This window comes from Pectinophora gossypiella, chromosome 26 (genome assembly GCF_024362695.1).
Source record: "Pectinophora gossypiella chromosome 26, ilPecGoss1.1, whole genome shotgun sequence".
In the NCBI taxonomy this organism is placed as follows: domain Eukaryota; kingdom Metazoa; phylum Arthropoda; class Insecta; order Lepidoptera; family Gelechiidae; genus Pectinophora; species Pectinophora gossypiella.
In genome coordinates, this window is record NC_065429.1 from 133176 (window position 1) to 150789 (window position 17614).

The window sequence follows — 17614 nt, forward strand, 5'->3', positions numbered from 1 at the left end:
ATTTATGTAAAAAATTATGATTCAAGAGAACATCCTAACCTAATCATCATCTCCCTAACGGTATAGAATACCGTTTGTCGCAGGGTCCGCTTACCTAACCTGAATATTTGACAGGTCCGGTTTTTTACAGAAGCGACTGCCTGTCTGACCTTCCAACCCGCGAAGGGAAAACCAGCCCAATACAGGTTAGGTCACATACCTCCGAAAATGCATTTCTGGGGAATGTGGGCTACACCGACAAGAGCCTAGTTCTTAAATTACCACACAATCCAAAGTTGAAATGAAATGCAAGCTTAGTTTTATTGTATTGTAGCAAGCAGATAGCAAGAGTCTTTAGAATATCAGCCCCTATAGTGTGGTGGACGGAAGTAACCATGGAAGCTGCCACTTCAGTCTCTTTGGCAAAATTCACACCACACATAACACACTCACAGTAGCAAAATAAAAGAACTCTAACGACCTCCATGGTCCAGTGGTTGAGCGTTGTGCTCACGATCCGGAGGTCCCGGGTTCGAATCCCGGTGGGGTCCCTAGTTTGGTTAGGACATTACAGGCTGATCACCTGATTGTCCGAAAGTAATATGATCCGTGCTTCGGAAGGCACGTTAAGCCTTTGGTCCCGGTTACTGATGTAAGTACGTAGTCGTTACATGAGCCATGTCAGGGGCCTTTGGCGGCTCAGTGATAACCCTGACCAGAGTTGCTGAGGTTGGTAATCCTTTTGTTTTTTTAGATGAATTGTTAGGCCTTTTTAACCCCCCGGTGCTTCAATGCTTATTAGCGTTCAACAGCGTTATACCATGTTATTGTGTTATGTTTAAAGGTTTAGCCGCGTGACAGATATAAAGTATAACTCCCTTTCATGCAAAACCAGAAGCAGAAGTCGAATTAAGCTGAACGATTCAGTTTAGGCAGCTGCAACTATAGTTTATTCAATCTCTTACTTCTTTCGTTTTCTCTTTGAGTACTTGTTACGCCTGTAGGGATACACCTGTATTATATCAGATTACATCATCTCTAAAGTTTTATAAAAATAAACTTGCTTTACAAGTCAGTCGATTACATAAGATTACTAAATCTTTTAAGGGGCAATGTATACGTTTTTACAATAAGATTCCCATTGACATTCAGAATTTGCCTTTCAACTGTTTTAAGACAGTAGTTAAACAAAAACTTTACAAAAAAGGTTATTATAAAGTTAGTGATTATTTAGAAGATATGAATGCATGGGATTCACTATCTGAGAACTGATATTAGGCAGCTAAATTACTCAATTGTATACCAATATTATGTTTATTTTTATTTATATTTAAAGAACGTCTAGGGCCCTGTGCCGAGGTTTTTCTTGCAGCTTCTTTTCCCCGGCTATACAGGTTGTGAGAAGCTGCAGTAGTTTTAGGCGGATGAGACGTTCGTTATGTAAAAATTGACGATTCAAAGTGTAACTATGTTACCTACTGAATAAAGATATTTTTGAATTTTGAATTTGAATATCCCGGGTCCGCTTACCTAAGGGGCCGTCCATTAATCATGCGAGTCTCGAGAGGGGGGGAAGAAGGAGTCCATGAAAAAATCACGAAACATCATAAGGGGGGTGGGGTGTGTAGTAATATATCACGAGTATTTAGTTTTTCGGCAAACGCGCGATACTGAACCGAAAAGCGGCGTTTCGTGCAATTATTTTGGTGGGCACTAAAAATACCCCGGGTGAGAGCCTTCAGCGCTCCCCATTTGTCCGGCCAAGTAGTTAATGCCATCTGCGGCAAATCTACAATAAGTCACGTCAAAAATAAAAAAAAAACACGTGATATAGGATGGGGGGGGGGGGGGGGGGTGTCTTGAACCACACCATGTACCAATTGGGGGTTAAAAAATGAGGGAAAAAAACATCACATAATGAATGGACGGCCCCTAACCTGAAGATTTGCAAGGTCCGCTTTTTAACAGAAGCGACTGCCTGTCTGACCTTCCAATCCGCGAAGGGAAAACCAGCCCAGTAGAAGTTAGGTCACATACCTCCGAAACTTTCTCGGTAATGTGGATTCCCTCACGATATTTTCTCTCACCGATGAACACGTGACAACCATTTACGATCCAACTTAAATTCGATAATCGTCTAACAGCGAGAATCGTCTGGGCGATTAGTTGCAATTCGTCAAATAAATTTATTTTATTCTTTCTTTTATTCTTTAAATAAGTTTTTATTTCTTGCCGCGACAAATTGTAGATTTGTAAATGCGTATACATTTAAGTTATGTAACATCTTACATCGTGTCCTGCGTGCCCGAACACCTGGGATCGAAGCAAAATATCGTAACCAATACTGAGGGTGATGATTCAGCTCATTATTCTGAGTTAATATCAAGTGGAATTTTCCGTCGCCAAAGTATAAATTACAAAAAGACACTTAAACACCATGACTTTTGCGACGGAAAATTCCACTTGAAATTAACTCAGAATAATGAGCTGAATCATCCGCCTCAGTATTCGTTACGATGTCACTAACACCCTGTATGTACCTGCTAATGCTTGTTATTGGCACGTGTAATGTAGCCGCGCTTAGATAGGTAGGTCTAGCGACTGTTTCGCGTTGTTCGATTTACATTGCGGCGCAGTAAAAACTCAAACATTTGCGACAAGAATAACACCCACCATCGTACACATACATACATAAACTCACGCCCGCAATCCCAAATGGGGTGGGCAGAGCCACAAGCAATCAAAGACAACTTGCAGCCACTGTTGATACGAAGTCCTAAGATGGATATGATGAACCTTATGGTGATAAGGGATCAGCCTATCGCCCATAACATTATCACCCAGCATCGTTTTTAGTACAATCAAATAGACGTTCCATTTTTTTTCGTTATGATGTCACACCTATTGCTAAGTATTATGTATGTGTTCTGGCACACTGTACCTGACGTACTGCAGCTCCACGCACCGCTCTTCGTCCCGCAGCTGCCCGTCCAGCGCCAGCGACAGGTACTGCGTGCCCTGCCGACAACAGCACGCGTTACATACTGCAGTTTGGGCAGTCAGACAACCATCGCAAGAACTAAGTACCCTCGCCTCACCGAGCTTTCTGTTAGACCAACGTGATAGGTGGACAAAAATAGCCTACGTAAGTGCCACTACTGAGCACATAAGATTAGTCTCTCTTTTTCTATCGTGTGGGTTGTGAGTTGAATTACTTCATCAACCCTGGTGTCAGGGTTATTATTCTCCCCTCAGTCAACCGGAGGGGGTATGGAGCATACTCCACCACGCTTCTCCACTGCTGGTTAGTGGAGGCATTGGGTCTAGTAGCCAATGGCTTGACGTGCCTTCCGAAGAATTATCTTACTTTTCCGGACAATCGGGTGATTCCTGCAATGTCCTAGCCAAACAAAAGACAGACTCACAAAAATATTTTAACACTTTCAAGGACAGAACGTCTAAAGACGTTCCGATTTTAAGGTGTCATACTATCTATAATGAATCATCAATGACCCACGGTCTCCACCCGTGAAAGGGCGGATTAAATTTATTTTCTGTGAAATACAAAATATTGTCGAGTATTTTATTGTAAAATTGTAGCCACAACCCCAAAAATGGACGTTCAGCTGCTTATCCTCCCGGGACTATGCAACCTGACAGAATATTACGGGGAAGGCTAGAGGGAAACCACTGCCGTATTTTTCCCTATAAAAGTAGCATGGAGAATGCTGCACCGACAAGAGCGTGGCTCTTAAATTAGTGATGAGGCTTACTTATTATTATATCCATTTAAGGAGTGTTTTTATATTTATTTATATGTCAGAAGTGTTTGCAAGTTGTTTTAAGGTTGGCTCTGCCCACCCCGAGTGAGTTTATGCGTGTATGTGAACGTAACTCACCAGCGGATTCTGAGTGGAAAAAAATAATTTATATCAAATAGGATTTGCAATAGAGCCTTTTATTTGACGTGAATGTATTTATTTATTTATTTAAAAGGTACACACAACAGGTACCAATCATGGCATGAGAAAATAAAAGGTTACAGATGTGGATAATACCCAAAACGTGTATACACGGCATGATTAGGAAATTTTATAAATAATCAATAATATAATTTTATAATTTTAATTATTATAGATTTGCCACAGGTGGCATTAACTACTTGGCCGGACATATGGGGAACGATGAGGGCTCTCACTCGGTAAAGGGACCCCATTATATATATTGAAACTGAAAATAATAAAAAATGCACTAAACATTTTATGAGTTTTCCGATGGAAAATTCCACTTGATTCCACTCAGAATTATGTGCTGAATCATCCCCCTCAAACATTTCTCCTCCTCAAACTTAGTGATCTTCTATCGTGTGGGTTGTGAGGTGGATTACCAACCTCAGCAACCCTGGTGTCAGGGTTATTGAGCCGCCAAAAGTCCCTGACATGGCTCATGTAACGATTGCTCACTTACATTATTAAGTAGTAACCGGGACCAACGGCTTAACGTGTCTTCCGAAGCAAGCTTACTTTCGGACAATCAGGTAATCAGCCTGTAATGTCCTAACCAAACTAGGGATCACAAAGTGATTTTTGTGATATGTCCCCACCGGGATTCGAACCCGGGACCTCCGGATCGTGAGCCCAACGCTCAACCACTGGACCACGGAGGCTGTTAAAAAAATTGTGACGTGACACACACACACACACACATATACAAATAAATAAATATTTGCCAAAATGAACCGACAACTTACCAACAAACCCTGCAAGATAGTATTATTCAAGACTTTGAATGTTTCATAAAGCATAGAGTGTCAAACCAAAGCATCGGGTCATATCTCCGAAGTTTTGCGTCATCATAACCCCACAAACATATCCCCAGTAAGATTAGATGACCAGCCAGGTTAAAAAGGCCACATCAAACCAATGAGGATTAAGCTTATTATAAGATTAATGATTACTTTAATGATAAAAATGTCTAGTAAATGTGTTCCTCTAGTTATTAAATAACTTGTAATGTATGCCCTACGTTGATTTAAAAGATGTGTTGCTGTTGAAGTTTCTTGTCATTTCTTCTCCTCAGCCATAACACCTTGCGAAATGACGTAAATTCAAAAATGTTACATTGACCTTTAACAAGTTTATCCATGATAATTACGTTGAATAAATGTGTCGTGTATCCGATCTCTCGAACTTTGGCATTGTCTGTGGGCATATACGCTCGTGCTAAATAAACCTAAATTAATTAATTTTACAATACAATACAATACAAAAACTCTTTATTGCACTTAAATCACATAAAAAAATAAAAATAGTATTATAATTAAATTTAGTGTTTTATTACTCCAAAAACATAACAAAATGATTCTGATTTCTGGCACTATCCAGGCTAAGTTCCCCAAAAAATATATGTATAGATGGCGTTGTACAGATTTAACGTGAAAATTAAGTATAAAAATATTTTTTGTTTGATATTTGGATCTGGGGGGTTAAAATGGCCACATCGAAGCAATTTGACATTTGTTTGCATTGCGCACTTACTTTGCGATATTGATTTTTATATGAATTGCTTCGTTTTTGGCCTTTATAACCGCTTAGGTCATAGAAAAATAATAATTTAAATACAGAAGCTAGCTAAGATAGTCAAACACCGTTTCATTTCGAATAATAATAAATAAAATAGCATTGAAAAATGTATATGAAATGTATATGTGTGTGTGTGTGTGTGCGCGCGCGCGCGCGTGGGTGCGTGCGTGTGTATGCGTGTGTGTGTGTGTGTGTGAGTGTGCGTGTGTATGTGTGTGTGTGTGTTATGTAGAAATCGGGTCATATAACCGAAATGGCTGTGTTATGGTTGTGGTCATGCCTCGCTCGCGCTTACGGCGCCGCGGCCCCACCATAGCATACTACCGGTACACTCACATGCAGCGTCTCGTGGCAGGGGTACACCCCCAGGGGGGAGGCGTCGTCCTCGCGCTGCAGGTTGTCCAGGCACAGACCTGACGCCACGTTGCGGAACCTGCAGCAAACAGAATGATACACAATATTAACATAACTGTTGTCGACGGCTCAACCTAATAGGTTTTATTTTAATAAATCATTTTACTTCACAACGGTGGCGAACCGCCCTGCCGACATCCCGGTGGGGACACATCAAGAAAATCACTTTGTGGTCCCTAGTTTGGTTATAGGACATAACCGGCTGATCACCTGATTGTCCGAAACTAAGATGATCCGTGACCTTGACACCAGGGTTGCTCAGGTTGGTAATCCACCTCACATCCTACACTATACAAGAAGTGAACAAGACGAAGTTGTATGTGTAGTAGTTTTAAGTTCTTGTGATATGAATATTGTTTGTAACGCAATGGATGGATCTGTAACAGCAAATGTAAGTGTAATAAATAAATAAATTGTTATACTATACACGTCTGCCTACCCCTTTGGGGATACAGCCGTGATGCTGCAACTGACCTGCCGTATCCGAAGGCGTCCCTCACCGGCACGAACTTCTCCTTGTACACGTGCTGCAGGTACCACTCGAAGCTCTTACACTGAAGCTTCTCGCGGAGTATCTTGCGGTGGGTCACGTCGCCGATCTTTGGACTCTTCTGGAAATACACGAGAACAAACATTACATCTACGTACATAAGCTTATGACTGTACAAAGCGTTAGCGACCCCGTGACGAATACTGAAGGGGATGATTCTGACCATGATTCTGAAAGAATTTTCCACCGCTAAAGTTTGGAATTGAAAATAATTTAAAGAGACTCGAAAATAAACATGAATTTCGCAACGGAAATTTCCACTTGACACATACATACAACTCACGCCTATTTAGATAGATAGATAATACGTTTATTTGGGACAACAGTACAAGTAGACAATAACAAACCACTTAGAAGTCAGAAAGAGTAATCTGGTTAAGTACCGTCGTCCCAAAATAGGCCCTAGCTCAGCATTTGCTGCGGAAACGCGGAACGAGTCGCAGCGCTGTTATTCTGCTATTTCCCACCGGGGTAAGCAGATACTATGGAATTCCATTTGCTTCGATCCTGACACACTTCTCTTGCTTCCTCCACATTCATCGATCGTTTCATACACGTATTGGTTGCGGTGTCACTAACACCCCCTCCGGCCAAGTAGTTAATGCCATCTGTGGCAAATCTACAATAAGTCACGTCACAAAAAAAAAACCACCCCCGTATGTGTCATGGCTTACCCTGAGGTCGGGGCGGTGCAGGTAGAACAGCTCCTTGTAGTCGTCCATCCACACCTCCGCCATGCGAGCAGTGTTGATGCCTGACGTACGATACATCGTTAGTTCATGGTTCCATCTGATGTGTTCACTGGTAGCTTATTAGGCATTGTTTTACCACTACCGTAGATACAGCGCTTGATACAAAAATGTGGCGAAAACCTTGCGCTTGTGTAGCTATACATTCGTACACAGCGTATACATTCAATAAAATCGTGTCAAATTAGGAATGTACGCATCGTTTTATTACGTAACAAGCGCGTGGTGCTTCGTAACGCGGTCGGGTTATACTACGACTTTGATTGACCGGGAGTACTTGTTTTAGTGTATTTTAAACTAAAATAATAATTTTGGAGGTTTTACTGCGAAAATTAAAATGTTTATACTATGATAACATGCACAATGTCATTACTTATTATAAATATGATGTTCCATCCTTCTTTTTTCGCTTTGAGTTTCTATTTTTGCAAGATTTTACCACGCACCTCCGCGTGTTACCAGTTCGACGCCTAATCGCGCACTGAGGTAAAGTACTGTCAACGTCGCTATATTAACAGTAACTTTGCGTCCCAGTTTTTAAGCGTTCATGTTCAATCTACGGTGGTAGTAAATCTATGTTATTAGGCTAGTATCCAACTAGTCAAATCAGCTACTTTTACTAAACGTCAAAACACGAAATTATTATGAAATTTGTATGAAAAAGCACACTGTGACGTCATAGAAAAACGTGAAAAAATGTCGGACTTATGTGTGTGATAAGTGGAGTCAATAAAACCGGAGCTTCCTAACTAACTTCTAATTTACCAGGCACAGGTCCGATCTTGATATTTTTTTTCTTTTGTAGGTGTAGTTTTTTATAACGTTTACAATCAGAAACATAAACATAACGCAAAAAATATGTTTGATTATTTTTTTAGTCGTACGAAAAATGGATTTAAGGTACTTTTCTGATTATACAGAGATAGCTTCCGATTAATCGGGAGTATCATATCTCTGATTTAAACGCGGTAAGAACCCGTTATTGTGTTTGTCGCAAACTCTTTGTTTGGACAGCGACTGGCTGGTCTCAGGCCCGTCATGAAATGTCATTTTTTATTTTATGTTTTTATACGTGTATTGTTTTTTGCTGTTGTTGTCTTTCTGCGGTGCTCTTGTCGCTGACAGTGTTTTAGTTTTTATCCCCATTGTGTGTGTGTGTGTGTGTCGGAGGACGCTCGGTGGGTAGGCCCGCTACAAGGTGGAGCGACGATCTGATGAAGGTCGCGGGAAGCCGCTGGATGCGGGCAGCGCGGGACCGATCGTCGTGGAGATCCTTGGCATATGCCCAGCAGTGGGCGTCGTACGGCTGATGATGATGATGAATGTGTTTACATACCATGCGTGTCCGACTTGGCCGGCAGCCCGTACGGGTGGAAGTTGCGGAACACGTGGCCGACACGGGAGCACGGGATCGTCTCCAGCGTGCCGCCACCTGGAAGATGAAATGAAATAAAATTGATTCGCTCTAGAGTGGTACAAAAGATCTTAACATACATACATACATAAACTCACGCCCGTAATCCCTAATGGGGTGGGCAGAGCCACAAGTAATCAAAGACAACTTGCAGCCACTGTTGATACGAAAAAAAAGAAAAGATCTTAAATATATATTATATCAAAAAAAGTCCATCACTCTACCATACAACGTGCGAATATTAATATTAAATAATTTATAATTAAATGAACATTTATTAAACACCATCATTTATTTTTTTATTCATTTATTACATTTATTTAATATTTAATAAATCTGTCTTAAAAAAATTAAATAACAATAGATATTTTAAATACACAAAAAACAATTAACCTTAATTTAAATAAACGGTTGTGACTTTAAATTCAAATATTCTGTCACTGAATAAATTGGTATGGTGAATAAGATTTTTTTTTAATTTCACCTGAATCACCTGATTGTCCGAAAAAGTAACATGATTCCGTGCTTCGGAGGGCACGTTAAGCCGTTGGTCCCGGCTATTAGCCGTAAAAAACACCTCCACCAACCCGCAGTGGAGCAGCGTGGTGGAGTATGCTCCATACCCCCTCCGGTTGATTGAGGGGAGGCCTGTGCTCAGCAGTGGGACGTATATAGGCAGTTTATGTATACATACACTGCCAGATCCGGAAGCTCATCTCGAGGTTCTCGCCGCCCCAGCCGGCCATCTGCTCGTCGTAGGCGCCCAGCTCCCAGTAGTACTCGCGGTTGATGGCGAACAGCCCGCCCGCCATCGTTGGGGACCTGGACGTGATATGGCATCTTCAGTGCGCAGAATAAACAATAATACTTGTTGTATAAAAGCTGTCAGAATTAGTAAGTACTTAGAAAAAAATCTTCATAGCAGCATGTGGCTTCATGTGGTGTGTGTGTGTTGTGTGTGCGTGTGTGTGTGTGTGTGTGTTGTGTGTGTGTGTGTGTTGTGTGTGCGTGTGTGTGTGTGTGTGTGTTGTGTGTGTCTGTATATGTGTGTGTGTGTGTGTGTCTGTATATGTGTGTGTGTGTGTGTGTGTGTGTGTTTGTTGTGTGTGGGTGTGTGTGTTGTGTGTGTGAGTGTGTGTGTGTGAGAGAGAGTGTATGCGTGCGACACCGTGTTTGTGTGTGTGTGTGTGTGCGTGTGTAATCCTCACCAGGTGGGGGCGATGTCTGATCCCCGCCTCTTCTTCTCCCGCTCCGGGACGTCAATCCATGTGAAGTGACCCATGAACGTGAACCCTCCAACCTGCGCGTGATCATAATATTTATTTATTCATTTATTTTATGTTACATCATACTATATGACTTAATGGGACAGTAGGATAATACTGAAATACGAGCCTTTTTGATCCTATATTGAAAAAAAAAGTATTTTTAATAAAATTATTCTTGTAATCAAAACTTACATAAAGAAGGTAGGTACATACATACTTATTGTTTAAGTCAAGCTATATACGTCCCACTGCTGGGCACAGGCCGCCCAGCAATCAACTGGAGGAGGTATGGATTATTCTCCACCACTCTGCTCCAAAAGTACAGTATAGGAGATTTCCATTATTATAGATATTTGGATGTAGGAATGTAAAAATAAATTATTGGGTTCTGCAGAACTAAACATATTGGTCTTATGTGCTTAGGAAAACTCACAAAGGGAAGATTAAATCGAAAAATCGGCGTGGGTGATAACGGTGTACATAAAATGATGCCCATGAACGGAAGGAAGACCCAGGGGTGTAATGGTTACCACCCTCGTCCGGGCCTGAGTTGGATTCATGTCCTGAGTGAGACTTTTTCGATTTAATTTTCTCTTCTACTTACAAAAAACAACTATATGAGTGAAAACATTCTATGTAAACAAACACAAAACCATACAACTACAACTAATTAAATTATTTACAGAAAAATACTTATTCATTTTTCAAGTGACACCACCACAACTAACCCAAACAGTAATAATTATTGAAATGCAAGAGTGAGAGAAAGAATCTGATAAACAGAAAAGGGAAATCCGAAATATATATTGCACAAGCGACCCGCCCTGGCTTCGCGCGGGTGCAATGCTGAGGAAAACATGAAATTATTTACGACATCACATTAAAAACCTCAAAAATAACAGTATTTCTCCACTATTTAATGTATGTTATTATACATATAAACCTTCCTCTTGAACCACTCTATCTACTAAAAAAACCGCATCAAAATCCGTTGCGTGGTTTTAAAGATTTAAGCGTACATAGGGACAGAAAAAGCGACTTTGTTTTATACTATGTAGTGATGATAATCACAATATTCTTGAATATTCAAGCCAGATGCAGTCTTTGGCGCAGGACAGCGACGCCACCTACTCCATTTTCCCCCTCGGAGAACCTTCCACCGGGTCATGAGCTAACAAGACCTGGAAATCTTTAAATAGACTCCGCACACAGGTTGGCCGAAGTAAACATAACCTGTCCAGGTGGGGTTTTCTCAACGGATCGGACCTGAGCTGCATGTGTGGTGTTACGCCACAGACCATGCCTCATCTGACATCTTGCCCTGCGTGCCCTGATAACTGTACGCGAGAGCTGATGAATGCCACCGAAAATGCTGTCCGGATGCCAAAATGTTTGCAATTGCAATTTGTTAGCAATGTTTCGTCATACATGCTACTAAGTAGCAATTGCTCAATAGTGGCATTATTTATTTATTAAGGTACATACAACATTACAGTATGGCCCAATGCGCTGTATGACGAGAATACAATATACAAACTAATACAACAAAAATAAACATTGAATGGAAAAAAGAAACAAAAAGAAAAATAAAACTATAAATAACATGAAAAACACTGAAGGAAATTACAATTTCAAAATTAAAAAGTAAACTATCAGACAAAAATAAAAATAATAATAGAAAAAACAAAACAGTAAATCATGAATATATCTTCTCGCAAAAAGCCAAACACTCTCTCCATACACTCCACCATCTATCAGCGAACACATCACATTGTGGTGTCGATTCCAACATCGCGGAGAGGAGACGCAAAGCACGCATAGTGGTTATAGTGTGGAGTAGATTATGTACTGATTATGTATGAATACTGTGTACCCATTTTGGAGTAGTAATAAATCAGATGTAGTCGCGAACACTTGTTTCTTTTGCTCTCCCGATCGTCCATCCTTACATGGCGATCCTGCCAAATGAAAAATCCTGTGAAATGCACAGCGGCACAGCCAACAGCTGGTGGCTGCGTGCTCTCTTGTAATTGTCCAGAACGAACAGCCTACACGAGTGCTCCAGCAGTCCAGAAGAATGCGACACACTGTGCTCATAAGTTCGCAGTTCCGCCTCGCCTCTAAGGAGTTGTGTCCGAGCGTTCCTAATAAAAATTTTGGCATGCTTTTGTGCTAAAAATGAACATGTGTAACTGTTCCTTAAAAGTAAACGCCTATTTGGAATCGCTTCCGACGCGTGCCCAGAATGCTAATGTTGCGTGTGTACCGCTAATAAGTGGCAAGCCGACTGGCGTTATATAAATCGATACGACGCCATTAGCACGAAACCCACTACTTTTACGTAGTATATTGTACTATTTGATTGAATCCAATCCTACAAAGAAGTTTTGTCGCGCATTATTTTTATGCCCAGTCCAAACACCAGCTTAACGTGCCGAAGTACAGAATCATCTAACTTTTTTCACGATTCAACCTGAAATGCCCCAACCAACCAAAGGTCAGTTTCCCAAAGCGATTCCAACAATGCCCCATTTGAAATCGAACCCGAACTTGCAGATCGTAAGCACATCCCCTGGTAGTTGCGGCTTCCGAATACATTCCGCTTAGGGACGGTACTGAAAAGTATCGGCGTCCGAAAGACGTAATATACGATCCCGACGACCCGATTACTCTAGCCATAGAGGCAGCCAATCAGCTCGCGACACCAAACACTTCAGGACCCCGATACCGACCCAGCCGGCGTGGTCGACCATTTCCCTCATTCAGCGCTTATCGCTATCGACCCACTAGGGTCGATTAATTCTTTAAAACATTTTTCCTCTCAGACGACGCCCTGAGCCGAGGTTCGCGCCCAACTGGGCACCCTCAGGCCTGTTGTCTTAAACGTTGTACCGGGTGAGAGCCTTCAGCGCTCCCCATTTGTCCGGCCAAGTAGTTCTGCGACAAATCTACAATAAGTCACGTCAAAAAAAAATCGTAAGCACAACATTCTAAGCACTAGACCACGGAGGCTGTTAACTTGAGTACTTATAGTTTCCCCAACTACTTACAGTGCGCCAGGATTCGAACCCGTAACACTACAACGCACGCTTTCTTCAAACAGGTCTACAGTTATGAGCAATATCATGTATCTACTTTAGAACCCTGTCGCACTATCATATTTGACATTAAGTGTGACTTACAGTTCAATTTGTCAAAAAAGTTAATGTGACATGGCACCAAAGTGTATACATATTAATGCTCGTGACCGTACAACATATACTTAACGCAGAGATGCACCATGCAATATCTTAATCAAACGAAGGACAATTTCGCAAAGCGATTTTCACAACATCCCCATTGGAAATCGAACCCGGACCTCCAGATCGTGAAGTTAACACTCTAACCACTAGACTACAGAAGCGAAAGACCTACTTATTAATTGTAACAGTCAATTAGGGAATCAATAGGCTCGATAAAAACCATAGTTCCCATCGACTTCCTACCATAGCCATCATAATATAACGATCCTCGCTTCCTGCCATACAATTCACTTCACCTATCTCACCACTTACGTAATTGTTATTACAAAAAAAAAAAAAACCAATTACAAAAACTTTACTGACATTTAGGCGACTAACACACGATGATAATAAGTTCGTATGACATCTTGAAGAAATCAACCTCAATCAAATCCAAAATCAAGACAAAAACAATCTAATAAACTTTTTTTTGTTATGTTACGTAAAATTAAAAAAAAACTTCTTCTATCTCGTCGGCTGTGAGATGGATTAATCATCAACCCTGGTGTCAGGGTTATTATTGAGCCACCAAAGGCCCCTGACATGGCTCATGTAACGACTACTTACTTACATAAGTAGTAACAGGGACCAACGGCTTAACGTGCCTTCCAAAGCACGGATCATCTTAGTTTTTGGACAGTCAGTTGATTAACTTGTAATGTCCTAACCAAACTAGGGATCACAAAGTGATTTTTGTGACATGTCCCCACCGGGATTCGAACCCGGGACCTCCGGATCGTGAGCCCAACGCTCAACCACTGGACCACGAGGTCGTAAGTAGTAGACGCTAAGTTTGATATTGTCCCCCTCAACCCCCCCCCCCCCCCCCCCAATCCCTTTCACTTGTACTTTCACATCTCACTGAAATAGACGTCTAATTCGCGTGAACGTGTGTTAACCGCCTAAGCTAAGATCCGATCAAATCGGTTGCCATTGACTGAAATGTCTCCACGTTATACGCTTAATTAATCGATTAATTCACTATGTTTAGAATTCGTAATATCTCCATTTCAAAGCGTAGAAAATATATCTCCGTGGTTGGGCGTTGGAATCACAATTTAAAGGTCCTAGATTCCATTCCCTGTGAGATTACCTTGGCCTGTTTAAGACATTGCAGGCTGAAATCATCTGATTGTCTGACTTTTTAAGTTTGTGATGTACTGTACTAAACATGATAATGTACTTTGCAATTGTTTATAATAATAATAAAAAAAAGATGATTCACTGCTTCGGAAGCCACGTGAAGGCGTTGGTCTCAACATTTTTAGGGCCCTGTGCCTGACGACAAACTTACCCAGTTGCCTGTTCAGTCTTGCCTTAAAGGAATTCAAGTTACAAGTTACTTATTCTTTGTCCTTCTTAATTGTATTTTTCAATTCATATGCTGTACTCTGCGTTTGCAAGACCTTCAACAACTGGTTGCGAAACGTGGTTGCGATGGCGGCCGAAGGGTTTTGCCATGCTGTTTAGTATTTCACCGCCTCGTTCACCGCGGCCTTGGTTTTCATTCACTAAGTTAACTTACAGTAAGTACTTCATGCGTGTTTCCCATTGGTTAGATCTAGATCGATGGTCAGACAGATCTGGCCAACGCAAAGTTGCATTCCATTAGTAATATATCAATTCCATCACCAATCGTCGCATTAATAAAGCATCAGACCTCATCTTCCACTAAGTGGTGTTAGTATCTTATCTACGGCAACCATCACCAACTCTTCCGATTGGAACTCTCCAGTATTTTCATATTGTTAATAGTGATGCACTAAAGGTCATGATTTTGACATTCAACGGCGCTAAGTTTGATTCCAAACGCGATGAATTAACTACCACCGGCGGCAATCAGTTACAATTATTTCAATGACTTTCAACAAGTTTATCTATCATAATTACGTTGAACAAATGATTCTGATTCTGAATGGTGTTCTAACATGCCGGCAATGTGCGTAAATCTATCCCAGCAAGATTGGCTATATAAGCCACATGCGAGCACATGAACGTCGGAGTTGAAGCAGTCGCCGCAGCTGAAATCGGCTGGATCACACCATCTTTGTTAGTATTTCTTTGCTTCGTTCATTGCAGATTTTAAACTCTTGAGAAGCATTTGACCACAACCTCACCTGACGATAAGGGACGATGTGGCCGAGGATGGGACATGCTTACCTAAGTGCCTATTCACTCTTGCCTTGAAGAGGCCCAGATTGTACTTGTCGGGAAACATATTTGCGGGCAGAGAATTCCAGACCGCTTCGTAGGAGTTGATGGCACATTAACGATATAGGAGGTGGGATCCCAGTCTACGTCTAGTTGCCCGAAGATGTAAAGGAGATGATGGAATTAACTGTGTTCAATTCCAACACACACTTAGCGTCATGTCATGCTAGTTAGTATCTATTCTACGCCAACCATCACCAATCTTTTAATGCAGCATCCGAAGCATCTTATGCCATCACCAATCTGCTTTAAAAGGACCTAAAATTCTTACGCTTTAAAAGCATCGGCCTTAAAACTCTTATGCGGATTACCATGCCGTTAGTTTACGCCATCACCAATCTTCTAAGCGTCGGACCTGAAACTCCTGAGCGGCTTCGAGTTGGAAGGTGGCTTGGTCGATGACGTCGATGAGCGGCGTGACGACGGCGTCCCGCTTGTGCCTGGTGCGCTGCAGCAGCGGCCGCAGCCAGTCTTCGCCGGCCTCGCAGTGCGCGTCCAGGAACACCAGCACCTCGCCGCGGGCGGACCGAGCGCCACGCATGCGCGCCAACATCAGACCCTGCCTGATGTTAACAAGTACCAGTTGCATAAAGCTTTGGTAGTAGCATCAAACATTTGTGTAACGCTTCTTTTTCGATACTCTTTACTCAAAAAGTATCCAAATAGTACCATTTTATCATAGGTATTTTATCATTTGTAGTCATTTTGTTTTGTCTTGTAAGCTGTTAGTTTTCCAATAAATAAATAAATAAATAGGATCGTGGTATTCCTGGCCAAAATACCAGGGTTGCATAAAACTTATGTACTTGTCAATTACTGACATTCGCGAATTTTAGAAGTTCCACGTTGCTACAGACTAGGAATGCCTTACCAGCATCTAATTCTTAAAAATCTTCATTCTATGCCGGTTTCCTGGGCTGGCCTTCTCTTAAACTATCGTAGTTAATTTGAACGCAGTATGTTCGCTTAGGCACTTCATTGCTTCCGACTCTACCACTTAATATCCGCTTTATGGATCTGTTTCGTTAATCTTCTTACATAACATTAATACGTAATAACATAACTTACATAACATAATAAGCTCAGAACTATATCCCAGTCGGTTAAGTCAAAGGTACATCCATGGCAAGATGAAGTAACTACCCACACCTCACCGAGCTTTCTGTCAGACTGACATGGTGAGCCGTATCGCCGTCTATAATGGTCGAGGGAACTGCGTTAGTGAAAACTGCACTTAAGGTAAATGAGTAAGTCGTTGGTGCAAGTCCGGTAAAGAGGTTCGAACGAGCTGGAGTACCACATGACCAGTGACCTTCCAAAAGACTCTTAGTGGACACGCGTCTTCTGTATGTGTCTTCGTCTTGTGTTGTGTGTGTATGACGCTATATATAACATTAACATAAGCTCAGAGATATATAGCCGTCTATAATGATCGAGCAAATGTTAGTGAAAACTACACATAAGGTAAATAATAATAATAATACATACATACATACATAAACTCACGCCTATTTCCCACCGGGGTAAGCAGAGACTATAGAATTCCATTTGCTTCGATCCTGACACACTTCTCTTGCCTCCTCCACACTCATCAATCGCTTCATACACGCACGCCGGTTCAGAGTAGATCGAACCCTTCCTAAGGACATCTCCAATTAATAATAATAATAATTTATTTAATTCACGAAACATGTCTCATATGTGTTAGTAAACTTATTCTAGATGTTAGTAGCCTTATCTAATATTAGATGCTATGACATGCAAGTCACAGCATCTACGCAGATACGGGCAGTCAAGTCGCGCTCCTATCATCGAGAGGGCGGGGTTGCCGCTGCCCCGCACCCTGCGCACCAGAGACGTACATCGCTTCCTCATAGTCGTATAAAAGCAGTCGACACGAGCTTCAGCGACCATGGCTGAAGGCGCTACAGAAGCGAGGCAGCCGCAATAACACCCTAAAAGCGTTGTTGAACTGGACGCGGATAGCGTTGTATGCTTTCTGAGTGAATTTCGCCCACAGGCTGCACGTGTAGAGCGAGGTACAGTACGCTCTAAAAAGCAAAACTGAACTAAATGAAGAACTGATTGGTGCATGGCTGGTGCCGGGGTTAGAACCGGTGCTCCCCGTTTGTGAAGCAAACCGGTGAACCACAGGTCCACAGTGAC

The 17614-nt window shown here is 41.7% G+C and overlaps 1 protein-coding gene across 1 annotated transcript in view; it reads right to left on the reverse strand.

Annotated features, from left to right (window-relative positions):
* LOC126378275 (uncharacterized) overlaps nucleotides 1-17614 on the reverse strand; it is a 53804-nt gene that overhangs the window by 18440 nt on the left and 17750 nt on the right. The window contains exons 5-11 of the mRNA XM_050026467.1: nucleotides 9897-9988; nucleotides 9383-9510; nucleotides 8611-8706; nucleotides 7200-7279; nucleotides 6450-6586; nucleotides 5898-5994; nucleotides 2921-2997 (exon numbers count right to left, since the gene is read on the reverse strand). Coding sequence (XP_049882424.1) covers nucleotides 2921-2997; nucleotides 5898-5994; nucleotides 6450-6586; nucleotides 7200-7279; nucleotides 8611-8706; nucleotides 9383-9510; nucleotides 9897-9988 — 707 coding nt within the window. The remainder of the gene's footprint in view (nucleotides 1-2920; nucleotides 2998-5897; nucleotides 5995-6449; nucleotides 6587-7199; nucleotides 7280-8610; nucleotides 8707-9382; nucleotides 9511-9896; nucleotides 9989-17614) is intronic.